Source organism: Hypomesus nipponensis, chromosome 22, assembly GCF_054491055.1.
Source record: "Hypomesus nipponensis isolate SF chromosome 22, ASM5449105v1, whole genome shotgun sequence".
NCBI classification, from domain to species: domain Eukaryota; kingdom Metazoa; phylum Chordata; class Actinopteri; order Osmeriformes; family Osmeridae; genus Hypomesus; species Hypomesus nipponensis.
Genome location: NC_140382.1, coordinates 13,028,312 through 13,050,857, shown reverse-complemented (window position 1 = coordinate 13,050,857; position 22,546 = coordinate 13,028,312). Strand labels below are relative to the sequence as shown.

Below are 22,546 nucleotides of genomic sequence, written 5' to 3'. Positions count from 1 at the left end.
TTAACATAAATATGGTCTTACAGTTTCATGTTCTAACACAGGTACATTTGGTGGGCTTATCAATAACCAAGTAATATACTAATTACATATATGAATATACTGCAGAACCAAAACAGTCCTTCTCATTTCCAAAGCCATGACATTTCAAGATGGCTGAAAGGTGTCTTTTTCACCCTTTCCATTTCATGCTCTTTAACATTGTCTGTGCTCCTTCTTCAGGACCAAAGGTTGTGATGAATGTACTAAACTCCACTCACGGTTGGTTGGAGAACACAACAAGATCATCGTGTGTTACAGAACTTTGATGTCATCTGCTCATACTGGAGAGGATCAGTCACAATGACACGGTGCAAGCGACAAGTTTGGAGACACAGTGTTATGTAAGGCGTCCCTGTAATCCTCTCATGTCCTTTGCTTAGCAGGAGATTAGTTAAGGAATGTTTGCCTTCACAGAATATTATAGAAAACAACACAAAGCTATTTGTACTACAAATAATTTGTGTCCCTCGTTAAAGCCCTACATAGACGTCTCTGTTTCAGACACCTGTCTTCCTCCTGTCTTCCCAAGAACAGGGTTTCACTTGTTTTATTAATTCGATTTTCTCAAAGTTTTTCATGTGTGTTATTCATGGAATAATTACTGTAAGATAGATGTTTTACTGAGAAAAAAATCCACTGTCATATTTTGGGTCCATTAAGTCTTCTGTTATTGTTGCCAACTTGATTAATGTACTGAGAATGTCAATTATTGAAATAGACAACAAAGAGAGAGGAAAAAAAAGAGAAAGGATAAAGAGAGCACAACCAATAAAAGACAATGAACCTTCACGCCATAGTACAGTGGTGAGGTGTGGTCTGAGTGCTTTACAAGAAAATCATGAAAACATTCAAATAAACACTCAAAACCATCTCCAAAAATAAAAAGCTCTGATATCAATGAAATGTCAATTTAGTGTTAACAGTTAAACCGGTACTTAATGTGCATATTTCATAAATTTGTGAAAATAAGCATATAAAGGAAAGTGAGGAGGAAAAGGAGAAGGAAATAAGTCAAACAAAATGACTCAGGACTGAAGATGGGTGTTCATGAACCAAAGAAAATTGTGCATGAAAAGTGCATTAGTGAGATTCAATTAGCTTCAAGAGCTACATAAGCCTGCATTGAGCCTTTACTGGGCAGCCCTCTTGAGAGGACCCAAATCCATGTCAACAACTAAACCTGTGACATTTAATATCAAAATATAGAGATTTGGTTTTGAAAGCACTTGTCATTGACTGGACCTTAACAAAAACTTCAAAACAACAGGATGGGACTTGACTTTACAGAGTAGGCCTGCACGAGCGAACATTGTAGCGTTGCATCTTGTCAGCTATTAGCCTCTCCCTCGGGCACGCAGTCTCTCTGCTCAAGCAAAGTCTTTCGAGATGGCTTCAATGAAGTTGGGTGCTGACATGAGGATGGTGAAGGTGCAGATGATGGAGAAGAGGGAGAAAGCTACCAGGCAGAGGCGGTCCACCACCGCCGCCGCAAACTTCCACTCGCCACAGATGGCCTCGCCCTCGTCCTGCTCACGGAAGCGCCGCGCAATGTACTGCACCTCCTCCAGGATGCGCCCGATCTCCGGGGCCTGCTCCAGCAACGTCCGGCCTGGATCCAAGCTCATCTGGAGGGGAGATCCGGCCGTCTGGCTCCCGCTCCCGCAGACTACCACGCCAGAATCACTGCTTGAGGGACAGCACGGGTTATCCACCCCCGCGTTGTGATAGCCAAAGTATAGATTCATGTTGCCATTGGTGGTGGAAGTGGTGGTGGGTTGGCTGGAGGGCTGCCCAGGCATGGCACCCATGGGGATGCTGTTGGCGCTGGTGTTGTGGTGGGGAGCTTGGCCGTATTTGTAAGCGCTGGCGGCCATCTTGCGCTCTTCGCCGGGTTTCTTCATGCGCAGGAACCAGGCGCACCAGTTGAGGAGGATGACGCGTACCTGCAGAGAGGGAGGGAAGGAAGACGAGAAAAAGAGGGAGAAAAGAGAGGGAGGGATGGTCACGGGTGAAAATGGGTGAAAGAGAAGAATAGGACAAAGAGTGTGAGACACAAGAGGGAAAGACAGAGGAATTCCCCAGTATATCAGCCCAACATAAACATACATACACACACTAATACACACACCAATCAGTGGATATCAACAGACACAATGTGACTCAAGGGGTCTCTATGGGGTCTGTTGGTAGGTACTGTTGACTGTGTGTGTGTAAAGGTCCTAACACCACTTCAGACAGTGACTGGCAGGAGAGCACAGACACACTGTCTCTCAGTCTCACTGGTGCCTGACGATGACATTAGGGTGACCCAAGAAGACGCAGGCTTATTTGATGCTTCACATCTGGGATTTGCTTTAATTTCTTTCCCACAAAGGCATGAATGACTCTTGATCCTCTAAAACAAATCGCACAGTAAGTATTGATTTCTACCAAAGACAATTGAAACAGGGAAACCGTTCTAATGTTAATAAATCTGTCTGAAATGCTGAATGATGGAAGACGTCATTTGTTTCATGTGTTAATACTGGACCAGACCGGGAGTGTTGATGTGTGGTGATTCACCATGTATCTGTGGTAACCTACCCATTTGGGCATCTTGCCCCCATGGGGGTCGTGATGGTGGAATTGCAGAACCAGCACTGTGACCACCACGGACAGACCCACGATCATCATGGTACTGGCAAAATACTGGGCTGGGTGGGGCAGAGACAGAGAGAGGATGGGTACTGGCTTTTGGGACAGACCAATCAATACTACTACTAAGTATCTCAATTATACAAGTACTGTTTACATTACATATATAATTTTCTACAGTACATAGCAAGTGTATCACCGAATAATGTTACGTAATACTTCAATCTGAATTCCCTGATTGTTTGACATTTTCTTTGTCTCAATAATTCGGTCAATGAGTGGTCCAGTAACAGTGTACACAGTAAGACAAACACAAAACTCAGAGTAAAATTTTCTTTTACGTAACATTGGGTCAGAGGCAAATGTGAACACTGGGGAAGTCTAATGTATAATGCATGTCTGAGCAGCAGAGTGCGGATAAGCATGTTAGAAGGCCACACTGGCTACGTACAGACACTTTCTAAAAAGTCTGTGGTTTGTGGTGAAGTTAGTCTCATCTGAATGAATTGGTTTCAAGTATTTGGCCTTAGGCAGACCATTTAGAACTGGTGGGAACCAGCGTTCACAATAATTTAATGTTGGTTTTACCAACAAACACTTTACATTCTATATGTGTCCACAGTAACAAACACACACACACACACACACACTGAAAGTTTGTCATTCTTACCTATGAGGGGAACAGAGTCGGAGGTGGCTGGCATAATCTCTGCCACCAGCAACATAAAGACTGTTAGAGATAGCAGAACTGTGATACCTGAGAGAGGGAGACAGGGATAGAGATAAAGGGATAAAGAAATTAGACTCAGAGAAGGCACAGTATGAAGAGAGATAGGATAGTGAAGGGAGTTGTATGGGAGAGGGAGAGAGAGAGAGAGACAGACAGAGAGAGAGAGAGAGAGAGAGAGGTGGATTGAGATAAATCCATGTTGTTTCTTAATGCATGCCTCCACGGGCACTTGGTTGGTTTCCAGGTGAAGGTGTTTGATCTCAGTTCACCTTTATTTCCTGCTGTGATGACTTAAGGTCTGTCTGCCACGCAGTCAGCCAGTCACTCACGGCAACGTATTTGAACACCCTTCATTAGTAAAACACGTGCCTGGTAACTACAGTAGGAATTGATTTTGTTTAATGGTTGTAGATCCAGGAAGTAGTCAATAATGTCAATATCAGTGATCAGTTCAAAAGGGGAGGGAGGCAGAGCAAAGAATCGTGGGAAATAAAGTCCCATATATTATATATGTTTGAGATAAACATGAATTAAACAATAAAAAAACAAATCCTGCTTGACAAACATGATATGTTTCAGGGGAGAATGTAGTAGTTAAAGGGGATTCATAAAGGCACAATCCTCTATCTTCACGCTCCTCTGTGTGGAACAACTTTTTAATGGACCCCACTGGTCTCCCCTACGAACGTGAAGAAAGAATTGCAGGACGTGATAACCATTAGAATCCTAATCTGTATAAGCTTCTGTTGTATGCTATTGTAGTTGGTGCTATTTACCTAGCCTGTAAAGCACAGGGGGGAATCAGTGGCCTTTCAGGCTAGCCTTGCTACTCTAACGTATCTGCACTGGCCACCTGGGCTTCTATTCATTTTTAATGAACATGGTTTTGGCACGGATGCTAATTTCCACCATAATGTCAGCATTAGCATAGGGGCCTGAGGATTATCAAGCCATGTCTAGCTTTGGGATAGGGACACCTTTAGAATGGGGTGAACCACAGGGAGACAGATGGGATCCTCCTTGTGGAGGTTTGACTGGAAAGTTTCAAAGAACAATAACAGCATGTGGCGTATACAACTATAGTTGGTCCAAATATGTTCAACAAACATGAACTAGAAACATTTTGTGCGTCGTGTGTTTGCACGCAAGTTTGAGTGTGTGTCTTTGTACTGGAAATGTGTGTGTGTGTGTGTGTTTGTCCTGGAAACGTGTGTGTGTGTTGGCAAGTACCTCTGTACTCATATCAACATAACATACTGCATGGGAATGCACCTTCCAAAGACTAGGTGTGTGTCTGTCTCTCTGTCTCCCTGTCTCTGTCTGAGCATGCCCTTATGTACGTAACGTATGTACTGTATGTGCTTGTGTATGTATGTGTGTGTGTCCCCTTCTCTCACCCAGAGAGATCTTCTCCCCAGAGTCAGCAGGCAGCAGGAAGACCAGCAGGGCCAGCCCAGAGATGAGCACGCAGGGGATGAGCAGGTTCAGGCCGTAGTACAGCGTCCTCCTCCTCATGGTCACCGTGAAGGTGACGTCAGGGTACGGCTCCTTACAGCAGTCATAGTACAGCTCGTTACGCTTGGCTGGGACGCCTAGGGACACACAAACAGGTGACTGCATGTAAGTATGTGTTTCAACTATATATAGTTTATAGACATGTGTACATATCATTTATTAATAGAGAGAGAGAGTCAGGCATACTCTGAAACATTACACATGAATGAGTATATATTATTGAAATACATACATGCTTGTATGATTTTTTTGAGTTTATGACTTTCAGATCTTTGTAGAAAAGTGACCTTGACAAGTGATCTTGTATAAACAATAAACTCCATTCCATCAAACAGATTGTCCTGTGTCTATCTGTTTTGCTGTGTTGACATACTGCATGTCTGTGTTTCTGTCTTTCTCTGTAAAATACAATCTACCTAATGTTTTGCAATTCAGGGATTGAAGTCAATATCACCTTGTACCTGTCAAGATTCAAAACCAACTTAAAACTCAAAAAGTATGTGCGTGTGTGTGGGCCACCACATCAATGAGTCTCTCTGATCTGACAGTGACATTATCTGACTGTGGTTTTGACAACAACTTTGACGAGACATCAGTCGAAAGTAAAAAGTAAAGGCAACGTCAAAGTAAAGGCGAACTCTTCTATTGAAAAGAAGTATTCAATTATTTCGAAAGAGACAATCAAATCAGCATTGGTTCAAAAGAAGTTGAAAGATCTTTAAAGGAAGCTTGAAACCTAAACAAGGGTTTATTCATCATCGTCATCATCATCATCTCATGGTACCACTACACCTGGTGTGCCATTCTGTGATTGCTTAGAAGGATTTAAGGCTTTTGCACGTACACACAGTTCAATAATCTGATGAAAAAGCTGGAAAAAGCATTGGTTAGGGTGTGTTCTGGCGTATGCTTTTTAATGATCATCAACTGCCATTTCACCTGAACCATTCCGAGGTCTCCTAAATGTTCACGTCCGCATCATTTCCCAAAGTTCCCCTGACCGCTCATTCATCCTGAACACAACTCACAGAATTGTGTTCTGTGCCATGAAATGTATGTGAATGTATGTGTGTGTGATTATGCCTGTGTGTGCGGCTGTGCGCGTGTGGGAGGGGGGGAGGGGTGCGTTTGTGCGAGTGAGTGTGTTTGTTTGGATGTGTGTGTGTGTGTGTGTGTGTTAGTGAGCACGTACTATTTTAGTAGATATACATGGCTGGAGAAAAAAAGCTTAACATCTCTAAGTAACTGTTGGGCAGTTGGTCAGGGTTCGTCCTAGGTCTGCACCCAGGCTGGCTGGCAGTGTACTGAACCATCCTTGTGCCAGCTGTCTCCACACACCCCAGGTTCTTTCTCACTCTCCAACCAGCTGGGCTACTCACTGTGTATGTTTGTGTGTGTATATTTGGTCTTGTTTAACTATCCTTGAGGGGACAAGTGGTGGTGGAGAAGTTCGGTACAGTGAGGCTGGAAAAGGTGGAATGTGGGAGCAAACTACTCAACTGATAAGCAAAATTCCACTTATCTACATATGGCCATCAAAACAACACACAGCAGCAAGCATTACACACCTACACCTCAGGCCCCTCAATCTTCACCCACAGCAACCACTTTACCAGGATCAATAGACTGGAAAAGATTGATGGCTACAGTGTGTTTCACGGGAATGGGAGTGGTGGGCGGGTGAGATGAGAGGGGTGCAAAAAGATCTCTTGCACCTGATCAAGTCAGAGACGGGCATTGGCTGTCTGACTCTGGGGAAGTGACACTTGGGGTGCAGAAAGGCGTGGGAAAAGCACTCTGTCTCTCTCCCCCTTGCCCCAGACAGGCAGAAGAGAGATAGTGTGTGTGTGTGTGTGTGTGTCTTACCCACAAGATCCCATTCGCCATTGGGTATGTAGGTAGATATGTCCACATCCAGCATCTGCAGGTCCAGCAGCCAGCCGTTGTGGGTCCATGAGCCAAACTTCAGGTCGCACTTCTGCACGTCGAAAGGGAACCAGCGCACGTCTATGTAGCATGTGCTCTTCAGGATGCCTGGAGGACAGGGTTAGTGGTGGTGATGATGATGGTTAACGTATGCAGCAATGACAATAAATAAGGAGGTAAAAGTAGATTGTGTGTGTGTGTCTCACCTGGTGGAATGTACTGGCAAGACCCTGAAGCATTGACCAGGACATTAGTGTGAAAGGTAGCATCAAACCTCTCATCCGCACTGGAGAGAAAGACAGAGAGAGAGTGAAAGAGAGAAAAAGACAGAAAGACAGATAGACATACACACTCAAATACACTGGTCGTGATTTCTGACACTGGTCCTGAGTGAGAGGGATGAGGAGAGAGAGGAAGAGAGGAGGATGGTGTGGAAGAAAAGAGTGAGCAGAGGCACTGCTGAGATTAGCGCTCTGCTCCATGGACAGAGTTTTCATTATTGATCAGCTCTCGTTCATAAAGGTCTTAATCAATCGTGGCGTTTGGCCGCTGGGATTGCCGTCCAAACAAACACCATCAAAACCAGGAAATATCTAAGCAAACATTAGAAATGAGAAATGATCCCCTCAGCAAACACAGCACCAGTCATCAAGCGGATGTTTTACAACTTTCCCTCAACCAAGTTGCAAAAAAATATACATCTTTTTAAATGGGAATTCTCTGTATAAGTCAACTTGACCATAACGGAATAATTTGGAATAATATTTATTTAAATTGTCTTTAAGCTCTTTTTCACCAGCAGATGATGTACCATTTTCCAGTGAACCCTAATGAGCAGAGATCTCAAATCAAAGCCATGCTATAAAAATGGTTTTCACATTGTTTGAGGACCCACCGACTGGGTCAAATGCAACACTATTCTAATCTAAACAGAACGCTATGCTGCGATCTGTAGGATTTAGCCATTGACACTTTATGAAGGACAATGAGCAATAAAGCAAAGTGCTCAGCCGAAATGCTAAAACGATTAATAAAAAGGCCTGTCATGCTTCCAGTCATTAGGGAGGTTTATCGAGGCAAAATGTGAGCACTTACACAACACAACAGGAGGTAGATTAAAGGTTTTGCGCCACCTTCATTGTCTTCCTGACAGCTTGTCAAACACTACCAACACTACCAGAGGGGCGGGAATTATTATAACACACTGGTGAACTGTCGCTTTTTGTGGCCAACATTTTAACAGCAGGCATTTGAATGTGAACATAATGTAGATTCATTGCCATGTCTGGTAATCGGAATTTAATTATTCTAATCACTTAGGGGGTGGAAGCTGGGCTCGTTAGAATCCATCAACACAACCATAATAGTTGCTGTATGCTCGTCTGTATGATCGTCCTGAACAAGTGACCAAATTAACCATTAGTATCTGAAAGTGGAATTCGGAATGCTAATGTATGATGCTTGTTAGTGGCATCAAAAAAGGAAGTAGCATTTTAATAACTTTGAAAGGAAAATTTATTGTATTTTACCTTCAGGCCCATGTCATGCAGGCAAGCTAAAGTGATTCTAGTCAATAGTAAAAAAATGGAATAAAAAAAAGATTAACTGATTTTAAACTGCCTCACTGAACCTTGCAAAGATAGGGGAGATTATGTCAAGCTTTAATGACCATTAATTAACAATCATGCCAAACAATCTTCAAAACACATCCAAGTGTGGCCTAAAAGTGTGGCACACATGGACAGGAAGCATGCACATCTCAAAGAGGACATTAATGTGTGAATAATACATAATATGAGTTGATCCCTCTGAAAATATTTTGTTGCTACAAAAGAAAATCCCCTTTGCCCTGGAGCAAAGCACTGAGCCTCAGAGGATTCAGTTGAATCCTTCCGGAACACATTCATAGTCACCAAAGATTTTATACTCCAGTGCGTTATCATTCACTAAAATATAAATGGCAACTCTTCTCCAAATTTTTACCTTGCCTCTCTGACATATTGAACATCAACCAAGATCAAAACACGTTTGGAAGCTTTAGTTGAAGGATCCAAAAGAAGGGGTTCTTTCAGATTTTAAAAAGGTATGCTGTGAGGGATTCTACAAGGTTCTCATCATGATAAACCAGGCCTATTCACAGTGATGTTAGTTTTTATGGGAAACAGATGAGCAGTCTGAAACATCACTCTATATATCTTTCTTTCTTTTTTCTATTTATTTTTTGTCTCATACCCAACTTAACTCCAGTTCTACAGTTTTGACAAAGGTTATTATATTCTGACAAACAGTCTGTCTGCCTGTGGGATTTGTCCTGTAGTCATATCAGCATAGCACTGACCCATCCTTCCGGATTCTCTTCTCTCTATATGGTTCTTCAGAACTATAATGTTGTTACCATTTGCGATCGCTGATCCCGACAGTGAGCTGCTTAATGTACTGTGTCATCCTCGTTAGAGAAACTGAGCCTCCTTCTGCACCGTATGAAAACCTCAATTACACACAGGCACACACTCACACACGCACACACACACACAACACACACTCACACACACTCACTCACTCCCATGACAACTTTGAAGCCAAGCTTGAAATCCATTCCCATCTGATCTCACCAAATAAAATAACCTTCAATCACCTTCAGGGTAACACTGGGTAAGCACGGCCATCAATCAGCCCCAACAAAACCCCTTATCTTACATGTAAGCTCTTACAAAGAGAGCATAGCTGTGTGTATTTGTATGTGTAGGTGTGTGTGTGTGAGAATCTAGGTGGTGTGGTTGCACTATACTTTCATTCAACTGCCTCTCCAAATGATCAGCAATCACACCCTCTGCCTCCCAAACCCCAAATGGGTTGAAAAGTCTGTTGTGACAATGTTTTAAAAGTCGTTACAGACACCAACTGAATGGAGCTTATTGTGTAAGTGTAGCTTGTAGAAACAGGTGTAATCTCTTTCAATTGATTACCATTAATGGTTTGGGGAGGAAATAAGAAAATGAATGAATATCTTCATTGAAAGTACTAATGATTTGTCAATTGTTCATAATGTGCTGAATAACCACAGCATACAATTATTTGTATTGGACAGCTCAAGAGAACTTCTTTAGGTGGATACACTGTATCTAAAGTACAGTATGTCTCTTTCCTAAAGTTGACCTGACAAGCCGCCCTGAGCAGACTTGATGAGTTTGGTTGTTCAAGGGATACAAACACTCCCGGACACTTTTCACAACTTGTCTCTCTTCATCTGCATCATGTCCACTCCTCTTCAGCTTTCCTTCTCTCCACCAGCACATCCCTCACTCCTTGGCCACCCTTCTTCTCCTCCACAGCCTCCCTCTCTCTAACAGACAAAGTGAACAGGGGAGGAGAGACACGGGGGAGTGTCTCTCCTACCATATCAAACACACACACACACATACACAAACACGCACACCCTATCCACACGATGCATTCCTCATTCACCTGGGCCCTCTGGGTATTGTAGACATTTTTTCAAAAGCTTCACAGCTGATAAGCACAGGGTGAAATGTTTATGCATGTCATCCTAATTTTCACGCAGGAAGTGGAAAGACTGTGCAATTACTAACCAAAATGGCTGCCAGTGATCCATCTGTATTTGTATTGAATTGGTGTTATGAAATGTTGAAACACAAAATGTCCGTTGCATGTGTCCCAAAGTCCCATTTACTCATTGGCAAATTTAAATAGTTTTATTGGCTTGGTGACAATAATAAACTCTATTGTGGTTTTGAATATGTCAAATAAGTGCCAAGCCAAGTCTAAAAGTACCAAGGTAACACAGAGGCAACCAGCTAAACCAAAAGACCATTTGTCTTTCTATTACATCCGTGACCATGTCGGGCAGGGATACTGTGGGGAAAATGAAAACATTGGTCTAATTTCCATTTACTCTCACACGGTTCAAAATGGTGAAGTTACAATAACGTAATAGAATCAGGGAAGTGTTCTGCTACAATGCTCTCCTAATCAGCAGCAATGGGGATGTTCACCAACCCATCAAATCAAATGTTGTATATCCCATGTCACAAAGGGCTTCACATATACCAACTGTACCTAAACCAACCGATTATTCTATCTTCTCAAGATGGAGATATTGATTTTTTGGCAGGTTTTCCAATCATCTGGTTTAGGACAGCAGCAACAGATGCAAAGCCTTGTGGGAATTGTGTGTTATTTACTCCTCGAGGCAATCAAATCTAAACCATTTGATTGGCTAGGGCTCCGAGCTTAAGGTTAAATTCACACCAGGGTTCCTGTGTACAGGCAAACTTCATCTATCCATACATCACCAGTGTCCCCTCCCCCTTTCTCTCTCTCCTCCATTCTCCCAACCCTTTCCCACTTTCTCCATCCCTCCCCCTCCTCTACTGTCTGTCTTGATCTTATAGAACCATGGAGACATAGTAGACCAATCATATACCATTAGGGTATATTTACGTCACACTTTCTTTCTTTGAAAATGAAAACCCTTTGCTGCAGCTATGTTGTGAGGGTAGACCTACCTGTTGTAAAGCAGGATGTCTGGGACCCAGATCTGACTGGAGGGGAAACGCAGGTTCTGGACCCCCGGGTAGCTCTCTGCATTCCAGGTCAGATAGATATCTGTCCAGTACTGGGAGAAAGGGGGAGAGAGGAGGGGAGAAGGGTGGAGGAAGGGGAGAATGGGGAAGAGGGAGGAAAAGGAAATAGAAAGAGGGCAGGTGAAAGTGGGGCGCAGGAAGAAAGGAGGAACAAATACAGAAAGAGAGGGGGCGGGAAAGAGGAGAGGTCGACAGAGGAATGAGACATGGTTTTAAGCTGCGAGCAATGGCAGACTGCTGCTTCAAGCAGTGTTCAGCAGCAGTACTGAATAGAGCACCCTGACTCCAGGTGCCGTCTGTAACATCGCCAACAAGCTGGCATGGAGGCCATCTTGGAAAACCACCCACTCACGTACTCAGCAGTCTAAGGGGGTAATGATGATAACAAACAACTAATTGTTCTGGCAATAAATCAAACATGAATCCACTTTTAAACTAGATATACATAAACCGGTCACTTGGGTAAGTGTGTGATGTAATACATGGTACCAAATATGGAAATGGTAGTGCTTGAGTTTCAACTGCCAACTGTTTTTTTTACTCTGACCTTAATCTTCTCGAGTTCAGATTTGATTCTGACTTCAGTGTGTTGATCCTGTTTAGTTATGTTCTCTGTCTTTGGTGTGTCTGTGTGTGTGTGACCACAGATGCAGCAGGCAGGTGAACTCAACTGGGCTGGGGATGAGAGAATCTAAAAGGATGAAAAAAATGGATTTTTATTCCTTATTCTTAATATTGATGTGGCCACGCCAAACATTGGGCACATGCTTAAAATGTGTGTGTGTGAGCCTTCATGCCATGCCAACATCATGTCAAAGCCAGAGATTCATTTAATCATCAAAGCAATGCCGTCTATTAATAGTACTCCCAGGACACAGTGTTCTACACAGGTACTGTAGCTAACTGTAGCTAAATGTATAATTGCTACATATGTTAATGTGAGGCCTATGTGACTCATGATGAAAACCTGTTTAATGTCCTGGCTTGGAACACAGCTTTGAGGTATATCACTTATATCTGTATATGTTATTATATATTGTATATCTTAAAAGCCCATTGAGAGACTATGTGGGTAGAGAAAGCTCAATTGGGTTTGGTGTTTTCCAGATCTGAAAACAGTTAAGGTGTCTTTGATGTGTCTTATTAGGGTCGGTGGAACCACTGGGACCATTTCAAAGCACCACATTGGGCAGGCAAGGTGAGATAAATGGCGTAAATTAGTTTCTGAACCTGAAACAAATAGACTCCAACGTAAAGTCCCCTTTAGCAAAGTAAAAAGGTACGTTTCTCGTAAATCCCCCTTTTCTCCTCTGAAATCCTTTTGAAAATCACAATTTAGTTAGGAATTAAACCATTTTTACAATGTTTTTCATATCAAAATATTATTTATTGCTACCCTGAGCAATAGCCCAGGCAAAAAAAGCAATTTTAACATATATATCTCCTTGACCCAAAACAATAACTAAACATCATATCAGGCCTTCTATTGCCTTCAGGAATCTAAAGTTTTTAAGACGATTAGGGTTTGTTTGTTATACATTTTTTATGAAACAATCCTTCCTTCTATTTAAAATCCAGTTCCTTCCTTTCTCTCTCTATCTTTTTGGGTACACATCAGTTAAGAATATTTTTCCACGGAGCAAATATAGAATAAGAGATTATACAACATCCTGGGTTACAAACATCTCAGCCTAACTCAACCGAACAAAAAAAGGGTAAAAAAAAGACTAGTAATATTTTCCTTGCAAATCACAGACGATGGCGGAGAGCTGACTTACCAACTGAAGCCACGCGTTTGTCATGAGGACCTGGTTCTTTTCATCCTGGAGGGGTAGAATGACAGAGAAAAGGGGGGAAAAGGAAGGCGAAGCAACAACGTAAGGTTCTGAGTGGAGGTGTTGTAAACAGATTTTCACAAGCCTTCCCCTGGGGGAGAGATAGGGTAAGGTAAATATGTCTGGGGAAGCAGAGATAAGACAGAAGAACAGATTGCATATTAAATATGATATGGACACCACGGTCGCCACCTGAATGACAAAACGCATATTAATAGGTGATGTTTTTCAATGTTATCCTCAAATGGCTTGAGTTTGGAGGGCCAAGAAGCCGTCTCTATAATGAGGCACTGTGATTCTTAGACTTACCATTGAATACGTAAATTGTTTTATTACAATTATTATGCTTTATGGCAGTATATCTGCATGGAAAAAAACACAAGGAAATGGGACACATAGAGAACAAACGGAACCAGAGGAGAGAAGGAAATAAGAGAAAGAGAGTGTTGAGCAAAGAAACAACATGTCTTGGTAAACCCTATGTGACACAGGGAGGTGTTGGGATGTGTGTTGCAGGTATCTTGACAGTCTAAATATGTTGCGTTCCCTCTCTGGACTCCCAACCAATTCCAAAACGTATACCTGTCAGCCATGATTGTAGTTGATAAATGAATCACCCTCAGTCGCTGGCTTCAGTCCCATATCATTTCTGGCACTCGATTCAGAATGGGCTAGTCATCGCACTGTAATCTATGTCATGCTGGTATGCATGTTGGAATTAAGCCTTTACCTATGACTTATTATTGTTTGGGTGGAGATGTCAGGAAGAAATGGTCCCAATCCTCTCTCATAAACTGTCTTGTAACTAAAGTATACTGACACACTTTAATACAGCAGTGAAATAGAACTATAAAGATAATGGAATACATTCTATACTTTGAGATGACAGCAGAGACTGCTTGACTCTGGAAGAGAATTGCAATGCCTTTTAAAAAGAACATTTGCTTTTTGGGATTATTTTTGTTTTGACATTTTAAATTTGTGATATCAGCTGTTTTACAGCACATAACAACAAAACAAAAGAAAGAGAGAACTGCAGTGTTCTTTTCTTTTTGGTTTTAACGGTTTTGGGTCAATGAATGTACAGAGCAGAAAGGCAAGCCCACAGTACATAAAGATTACAATAAGACTCAACTTGACAGTTTCGTGGCTGCGTAGCTGAAATAATAAGACAATGGATACATTTTTCACAAAATAAATATTAAAGCACTCTATTGCTTACACAAAACAAGTTTTGCTGACCTCTGAAATAATTTAGAAATTGCTTTGTAAGAATCACAACAAATGAGTCTTAACTACATTCTGTGTATTTAAGGGTACTGTGATATTACTTAGGGGTACAGTGGTTTGAGACTTAATAATAAGAGGTCATTTTTCCTGGTTTTGAGGCCTGTCCAGGCCACTGTAATATTTTATCCCCATGCCATGTCTTCATCTCATTATTTTATTAGGTTTGTGTTTTATTGATGTCACTCTTCTTCCACCATCACATTGCCCTTTCTCTTCCCTTAATCCCTCCATCTTTCCTCCCCTCCCTCTTTCTGGTTCTCTTCCCTTCCATCTTTCGCTCTTTCCATGTATCCCTCTTTACTTTCCCTCTCTTCCTCTCCTCCTGTCCATGCACTCACTTTGCCTTTCCACACTCAAAGTTCATCCGTCTTTCTCTTCTCGTCCCTCCCCTGTCTGCCTCTCTCTCTTTCTCTCTCCTTATATGTCTTCATCACTGTCTCTCATTCTTTTCCCATTTTACCATCCCTCTCTTTCTGAATTACAGCTTCATGCCATATGAGCTGGTGGTCTACAGACACCGCTCTTCCTTCTCTCTTCTCCCTGCCTCTTTGTCTCCCTTGCTCCCCACCTCCCTAGACCCCTGTCCAATCTTATCTCCTCCTGTCCAATCTTATCCAGCCAACTTTCAAAGGACCTCCTCTCTCAAACCGACAGATTGAAATGGAACTGTACTTCTTCAAAAGGAAATCTGCCAAAGGTTCAAAGCCTTGTGTGTCAGCTCGTCTGTTAGGATCTTTTCTTGAATTTGAGCTATGTTTTGTTGTAGGTGTTTCTTTTGTGTGTCTTGTTTTGCATTAACTGGGAAAATTTGCTTTGGATCCTAAAAAGTGAATGCCAATCAACCCCAGCACCCAATGGCAACGCTCTATTTGCTACATGAAGCAACTTTGATTGGCTTGGACAGTAGAGGTAAGTAACAGTCTGTCCCGCACTTGTTTATCTTTCGAATTTGATCCTCTCATTCAGCCCTCCATCAATCCACACACAAACACGCCCACACACAGACGGTGGGTTAGTGCCATGGCCCAGTTCTCCGAGCCAGGTTAGTTGGTTGAGTTAGCAGATGGTGGTCATGGTGAAGGTCAGGTATAAACATCCATTATTCAGCAAGCAAATTCTAAACTCAGGAAGACTTTCTCATGCACCACCATCCATTATGTATCATATGGTCATCTATGGTGTATTAACAATGTTTTGGTCAACTAGACAAGGGAAACGGTTGTCTTGTGGTCACACACACACACAGCAGCACCTGGCTGAGAGGCGTGGCCTGTGAACACATTAGGGTGAAGTCATGCGTGGTCAGTTTCATAGCTCCCAAGCTGTAGCCTATGGGGCATCCACACCATCTGGGGCACCAGTAGAGCCACGCCCAACTGAGCCACGCCCAACTGAGCCACGCCCAACTGAGCCACGCCCAACTGAGCCACGCCCAACTGAGCCACACCCAACTGAGCCACGCCCAACTGAATCCTCGCCGTGGAGGACACCACATTCCCATACCTGATAGGTCGACAAGGGAGCGGTCGGACGGGGTAATAGAATCCAGAGCAAAAGTGCTGAGTTTGTCAGAAACACAGCCTTTGCCTGGTTCACATGTCCACATGATGATGTATTAATTAGTAGGCGATACTGATTCAGCTGTAACCCAAGGAAGGTTGGCCCTTATACAAGAGCTGAAAATACCACATGTCGTGTTCTGTCCAGGACGCATCTTGCTGAGTACCATGCATACCATGAAACACTAATGCTCTCAACACCAAGCAACTGAAATGAGTCATACTCATAACTCACTGCGGTAGAAATGAACCCTTGTGCTTCGATGAAATTGCGTGTCAGTGTTTGTTGTTTTTTGTTTTTTTGTAATAGTATTCTTAAGATGGGACACTTGGTTTTAGTGATGGTCAAAGCAACGAGTGAGGTAGCAGTTGGAGATGGACTGTATACTCAAGCAGAACCACCACTGTGTAAATGTGTGTGTGTATGTGTGTGTGGGCACGCTTGAAAACATGGCACGTGAAAAGGAGAGAGAGACAGAAGAAGGGTCGGAGAGAGGAAAAAACAAGGTGAAAGAAAATGTCTGAAGAGCATGTGAGGACAAAAGGGACTGAAGACAAAGGGAAGTGTGTGATGGGAGGAGAGGGGGACATTTCACAAGACAGAGAGGTGAAGGTCAAGAAAAAACGAAAGAGTGGGAAACAATCTCAAAGAACACATTACACTCCAAGATTGAATTTTCTCCCAAAAAAGAGAGTCAAGGCCTCTGAAACTCAAATTGAAAACATTTGCAGGAGGGAGAGAGAGAGACAGAGAGTAAGAGAGAAAGAGGGAGAGAGTAAGAGAGAATATGAGAGAATGAGGGAGAGAGAGTAAGAGAGAAGGACGGAGACTTTGATCGTTGAACAACTGTGCAATAACAGGAATACGTCTCTAGAATAAGTCTCACTATGACTGTGAAAAATGTAATCCAATGCCAGGGAGTTTGCATGAAAACACACACACACACACTCACACACACACACACACACTCACCACGTCTATGATCTGCAAGAGTGTGAAGCCCAGCTCCACCAGGATTGGAGCAGAGTCGTTCTGTACTGGTCTCTCCAGGCGGTTGTAGTTCACCATCAGGTCTCTGTACAGCTTCCTCTGGTGCGGGCCACCATGGAAACCTGGCCAAGTCGGGGTATTAAGAAAAAGTCAAAAAAAAAGTCTAAATCAAATGATAGATACAATATCCCAACATGCCCTGTTTTGGACTGATAACAAAAGGAATTCAAGTCAACCCATGATTCTTTAGAATATTTGAATTACAGTAAACTCAATCATGCTTATACACTGTTGGCACAGCCACAGAAATAAACATTATAATATGTTGCTGAAAGCTATTATAGTTATAATATCAGCATCATGACCTGTAATTATGGAGGCTATGCTTTCTTTGTCTCTTGTTGTATTCATTAGCACATTCGTTATTAGCTGGTTTACACAAAACAATGATCCGCTTGAAAAATGTCTACTTAGCATGTCATTAGGTTCTAATGAATATGAAGGACTACCGGGACAAGAACTCCTCCAGCATTATAATATATTTTCAACTCGTCATTGTTTCCCCTGGCTTCTCTGCTTTCATCGATTTATTCCAAACTCACAGAGACCTCTGCCCCATGGTCCCTCCAGAAAACTCTCTGTCTTTTTCCTCTCTCCCTCTTTTTCATCCAAAGCCATAAGAGACACAGAGGAAACCGGCATGTGTGAAAATAACTGTGTTCTCAATTAGAAAGGTTTCAGGTCATACTTTATATTAGACAGAATCCCCCACCACTGCCCAACATAATCATCCATCACTTTCCAATTCCCTCCTCAGCCCAGCCAGGACAACAACGGTGGCTCCCCTCATCCATCAGAGAGTGAGAGAGAGGACCTCTCCTAAATGAGATGTACACTCTCGAGCAATTATCAGTCGCAGGGGAGCGCTCAACACCTTAATGGTTCTCTAATTTGCTAACAAGCCTAAAATAAACAATGGCGGCGTTCCGTCAAAACAGGAAGGTTACTTGAACCGGCGAGGCTTGAAATTGGCATATGCTTGATTGACAGCTTGTCACGGTGACCCTGGATCTGTTTTAAGTGTTTTGGACAGCTGGGATCTCTAAGGGTGTGAGGATCGATCACTGACCCTAGCGCAGCTGTAAGAGTACAGGGCTAGGGGTGTTCAGTTGAGTGCAGCCCATTGACTCATGTACATACTATGAGCGTGAATGTGTGCTAATATGTAAAGAGAGTGAGAGACAGAGAGCAAGAATGATAGAGAGAGGGAGACTGGAGAGAGGGAGAGAGTGTAGGAGGGAAGGAGGGAAAGCGTGTGGAAGAGTGAGATAGAAAGTGTGTTGTGAAGTCTACAGAGTGAGAGAGATAGGGTGGACACAAGATACTTTTAAAAGCTTGTAAAAGGTACAAGGCTGAGGGTGACTGCCTGGTACTATTGTCTACTCTTCATTAGCTTTCCTGACTTATTCAAGCAAATCAAGCCCCATGGCTGCGTGCTCACATTAAACTGGGAGTGGATGCATGAACGTTGTATGTTTGTGTGGTGTGTGCGTGTTTGTATGTATGTATGTATGTATGTATGTATGTATGTATGTATGTATGTATGTATGTATGTATGTATGTATGTATGTATGTATGTATGTATCTAAGCAATAGATCTCATCAAGTCTCTTTCTATTTGAAAAATGTTTTCTGATTTGTAAACTGAAATCATTATTGCATGTCTTACAAATATGCAGGATTATCACAGGACATGAACCAGACAGGTAGCAGCTATTCTCTGGGTTCTCGCCATATTAAATCATCTAATGTGATTTGTTTAGAACTCTTCTAAACTGAAAATCCCAGTCTGAAATCAGGTTAGACTGGCTTTAGAAACCTCTGGATTACCTTCACTTGTGCTTGACTTGGTGACAGCTCAGAACCAGAGATGAGCACCCATTGTGATTAATGGGATGGAATCTTGATCCCCTCTTTTGTTTCTTTCCTCTTCTCATCATCATCTCATCTTCCTTTTCTGACATGAGATTCCTCCTTCTACTCTTCCTCCCCCTCTCAATCCTCCTCCGTCAACTTTCTTGTGGATGAGCTCCTTCCTGTTTTGACTGGGCTGGCAAAAGAGCCATTCAACCTCTGACATCCCTTTGACATCAACCACAGAGACCAATACAGACAAAGCAGCAACACAGCCAAATGAACTAACCAATGCCAGCAATAAATCTCTTTCATTGCTTTAGCTTCCCCCTCATAAGTCCACTTTAGGCTCTACATGTGTACCCGCAAGGGAAAATGTCTTTGATTGATACTATCTAGTTAGATCAGTCTAAAACAAAGCAGTTTCTTTTATGGTAAAAGTCCATTGTTGTATTGTAGCATCAAGAAGAAGCAGTTAACTTTAAACACACACTTACTGACTGTATGATGTTGCTGTCAATGCATATTCAACAACAGAATCACTGAGTAAATGTGTTTCTTTTTTTATTTTGACATTCCCAGTCTGTCAGTCATAAACAATGATAGTCATGGGTAGCAATACATTCTGCAAATACACTACATTCACTCTGGGACACCACTAGCTGCAAAGTCTGCATGAACCGACAAAAGAACCACACAGGCAAAAAGTCAGAATTCTGCTTTGAATCAATATATTGTAAACACCATTCTGAAATAATCCCTCTCATTCTTTCCACGGCACTTAGACCTCCAAAATGTTAAACTCCTAAGCATGTTCACCAAATAAAACCTGTGTTGTTCGTTATTTTCTGCCACAGAAAGTGAGGAATATAATATTGCAGTTATTCAAGCTAAAGAGGAATGTCAAAGTACGAAAAAGCTACATATCACCACTTGGATGTAAACAATTTATTTACTGCCTTGCCCATTTACAAGATGGTACAATTCAGCTAAAACAGCTATCTAACATTCCGGAATAATGAATATTTAATCACTGAAAATCCTATGCCTCGCATCATCTCATCAAGCTAAATTAAACAGGTCCAGACAGGAAGCAGCTGTTGGCCTCACCTCTGTGCCAGACACTCACTAATCTGGGGGGTTTCCTACCTACATGAACTCCATTGTGGGGTTTAGAAGGTCAAATATCAACCTCAGACAGTTTGTCACCCTCAACAACTGTTGTTGTTGGTGTGTGAGGGCGGAGAGGGCCTTTGTTGAGCATCCTAGAAAAAAACACTCTGGGTCTGTATTCATAAAGGGCTCGAGTTCCGGGCCTTAATCTCATGTCCCCTTGAAAGCTAATCTCATTTACCATGACGTAAACACCAATGTTTATTGTAGATTGGCAAAGGTACTCACATCATACATTAAATATAATGATTGTGCATTTACACTCTACTTTTATCACTGATACAAACGTCTATATGTGTCGCTCTGGATAAGAGCGTCTGCTAAATGAATAAATGTCTCTCCCACCAATTAGCCCTAACGGTCTCAATTAATCTGTTTTAACTTAATTCTGGGAGACCCATTAAAACATTTAAATATCCCCCAGAAACAGCCAAAGGGAATTCACAGAAGAAGTAGATTACATATTGATCTGTCTTTGGCTCTCCACCAATGTTTGAGCGAAGCAAACCAGATAAAAAAAAAATAGACTGAGCAATAACTGACAAAGATGGCAAACATTTTAAAGATCAATATTTACTGTATACATTACTTCATAAAAGTGAAGCAGAGATGGGGGAAGCACATGCCAAAGACAGACTCCACAGACTCCACATCCAACTGAGGTACGGAAAGCAACAAAGACCCCCCAAAAAAACCTGTAGGTTTTTAACTTCCCAGAATTCCTTGGAAGGTCCTCCTGCAGGTGACCATGAGAGAGGCGGAGAACCAATGCTGTCCCCCGACATCACAAATCTTAATACAAGGTTTGAGTGTGTGGCCCTGACTTCTTTTCATGGCTCAGTTACCAAGGGAGTTACCTATGAGCTTGACTCAACAACCCCGGAACAACAATCAAAACAGTCTGGAAGGAAACCTACATTTGACAGGCTCAGCTCTTTCGAGAAGTTTGGGACCCATCAGCGACTTTGTCCGGGGTAGGACATCAATTCTTAAAACAGCCGTGCTCCCATCACCCACCCAAAGGGGATTGGCTGCCATACATCGTAATGGTGACTGACGAGTTTGTATGATGTATTGAGTCCAGTTCAAAAGGCTGATGTTGGGATCGGCATGCTAAATCAGATTCTTTCCGTCAAACTAGCAGCAGATCGACCACAGAACATTGCCAGCATCTTAAGTTTGTAAGGATGGATGACGAAAGGTTAGGCTTGATATGACAGAGTTTGAGTCACAGCTGTTCTTCTCAGCTGTTAAAAATGAAATACAATAACGTCTACATAAAATTAGCTGTTAATTTGATCCCAAACCATATGTTACGAGTGCTCATCTTGATGCAGTCTTGTAAACAGATTTTGTGAACAGATTGTCACTCACTAAGATGCCCTACATCCAATATGTGAAATGTAGGCTGTCTTGGTTGTAAGTTGCTGTGTGTAAAATTGCAGTTCACTAGCTTAGTCCATATGGGGTCTTAAATGGGGATTGCTACTGCAGGCTTCTCCATCTGTCAGTATCTAACCCTGTATAGAGGATGAGAAAATCAAGAGGTGTGAAGGTCATTTTATAGCCTCGGAATGACCTTTTTTTCACTATTTGAATAGCTATCTAGGACTCATGAATCCATCAAGTCACAGAATGAAATAAATGCACATATCAATTTCTGGGTCAAACATGTCTGAAGGTTTAACTCTCGTGGCTTTATCAACATCTGGATAACACTGAGGCAAATTCCTCAATCCCACATTCCAAGATTACCATGGGTGAGTAGAGAGGAGGGCGGGTCCACACAGTGTATACTGTAGGTTCTAGTGCATGCCTGTGCATCAGCATACTGGTACCTTTGTAAATGTGCCAGCTGTTCATGGGGTATTAAAGAGGTCACACACACACACTTCCTTTTTCATAAACACAATTACTCAAACATTACACACACTGCGTTTCTGTCTTTCTCACACTCCTCAACCAACAGACACACGTGCACACAGTGTACTGCAGCATATTGTATGGGGAAGATCACATGAGGTAATAGGCTTCTTCTGGCCCATCTCACTTATTGATCTTAGCCAGAGAAGTGGCAATTTGCTCTTTTTTATTTCATTTCACACCAATGTTGCAAGTCTATTTTCATTATTTATAATTGCGGAAGAACACCTATGTCCAATGATATGGTGGATCCACCATATCCATCATATCATTACAGTTTGCTTCTGTATTGATAGACAGATGTTGAATGAATGACAGTGTCAAAATAAGTGCGTTTACCCACCTTTGAAACAGAGCCCCCACCACATGTAAATCCAGACGAGTACACATCCATAATGCCTCCGATGATGCAT

General features: G+C 42.3%; 1 protein-coding gene across 1 annotated transcript; it reads right to left on the bottom strand.

Annotated features, from left to right (window-relative positions):
- Nucleotides 1-1,406: 1,406 nt before the first annotated feature.
- Nucleotides 1,407-22,546, bottom strand: LOC146236705 (neuronal acetylcholine receptor subunit alpha-7-like). The gene is made up of 10 exons (XM_084686913.1): nucleotides 22,477-22,546; nucleotides 17,106-17,245; nucleotides 13,227-13,271; nucleotides 11,371-11,480; nucleotides 7,051-7,130; nucleotides 6,785-6,952; nucleotides 4,801-4,995; nucleotides 3,344-3,430; nucleotides 2,623-2,732; nucleotides 1,407-1,982 (listed from the first exon to the last, which is right to left on the bottom strand). Exons 1-10 carry the CDS (start codon nucleotides 22,544-22,546, stop codon nucleotides 1,407-1,409), a joined length of 1,581 nt encoding a protein of 526 aa, XP_084543039.1.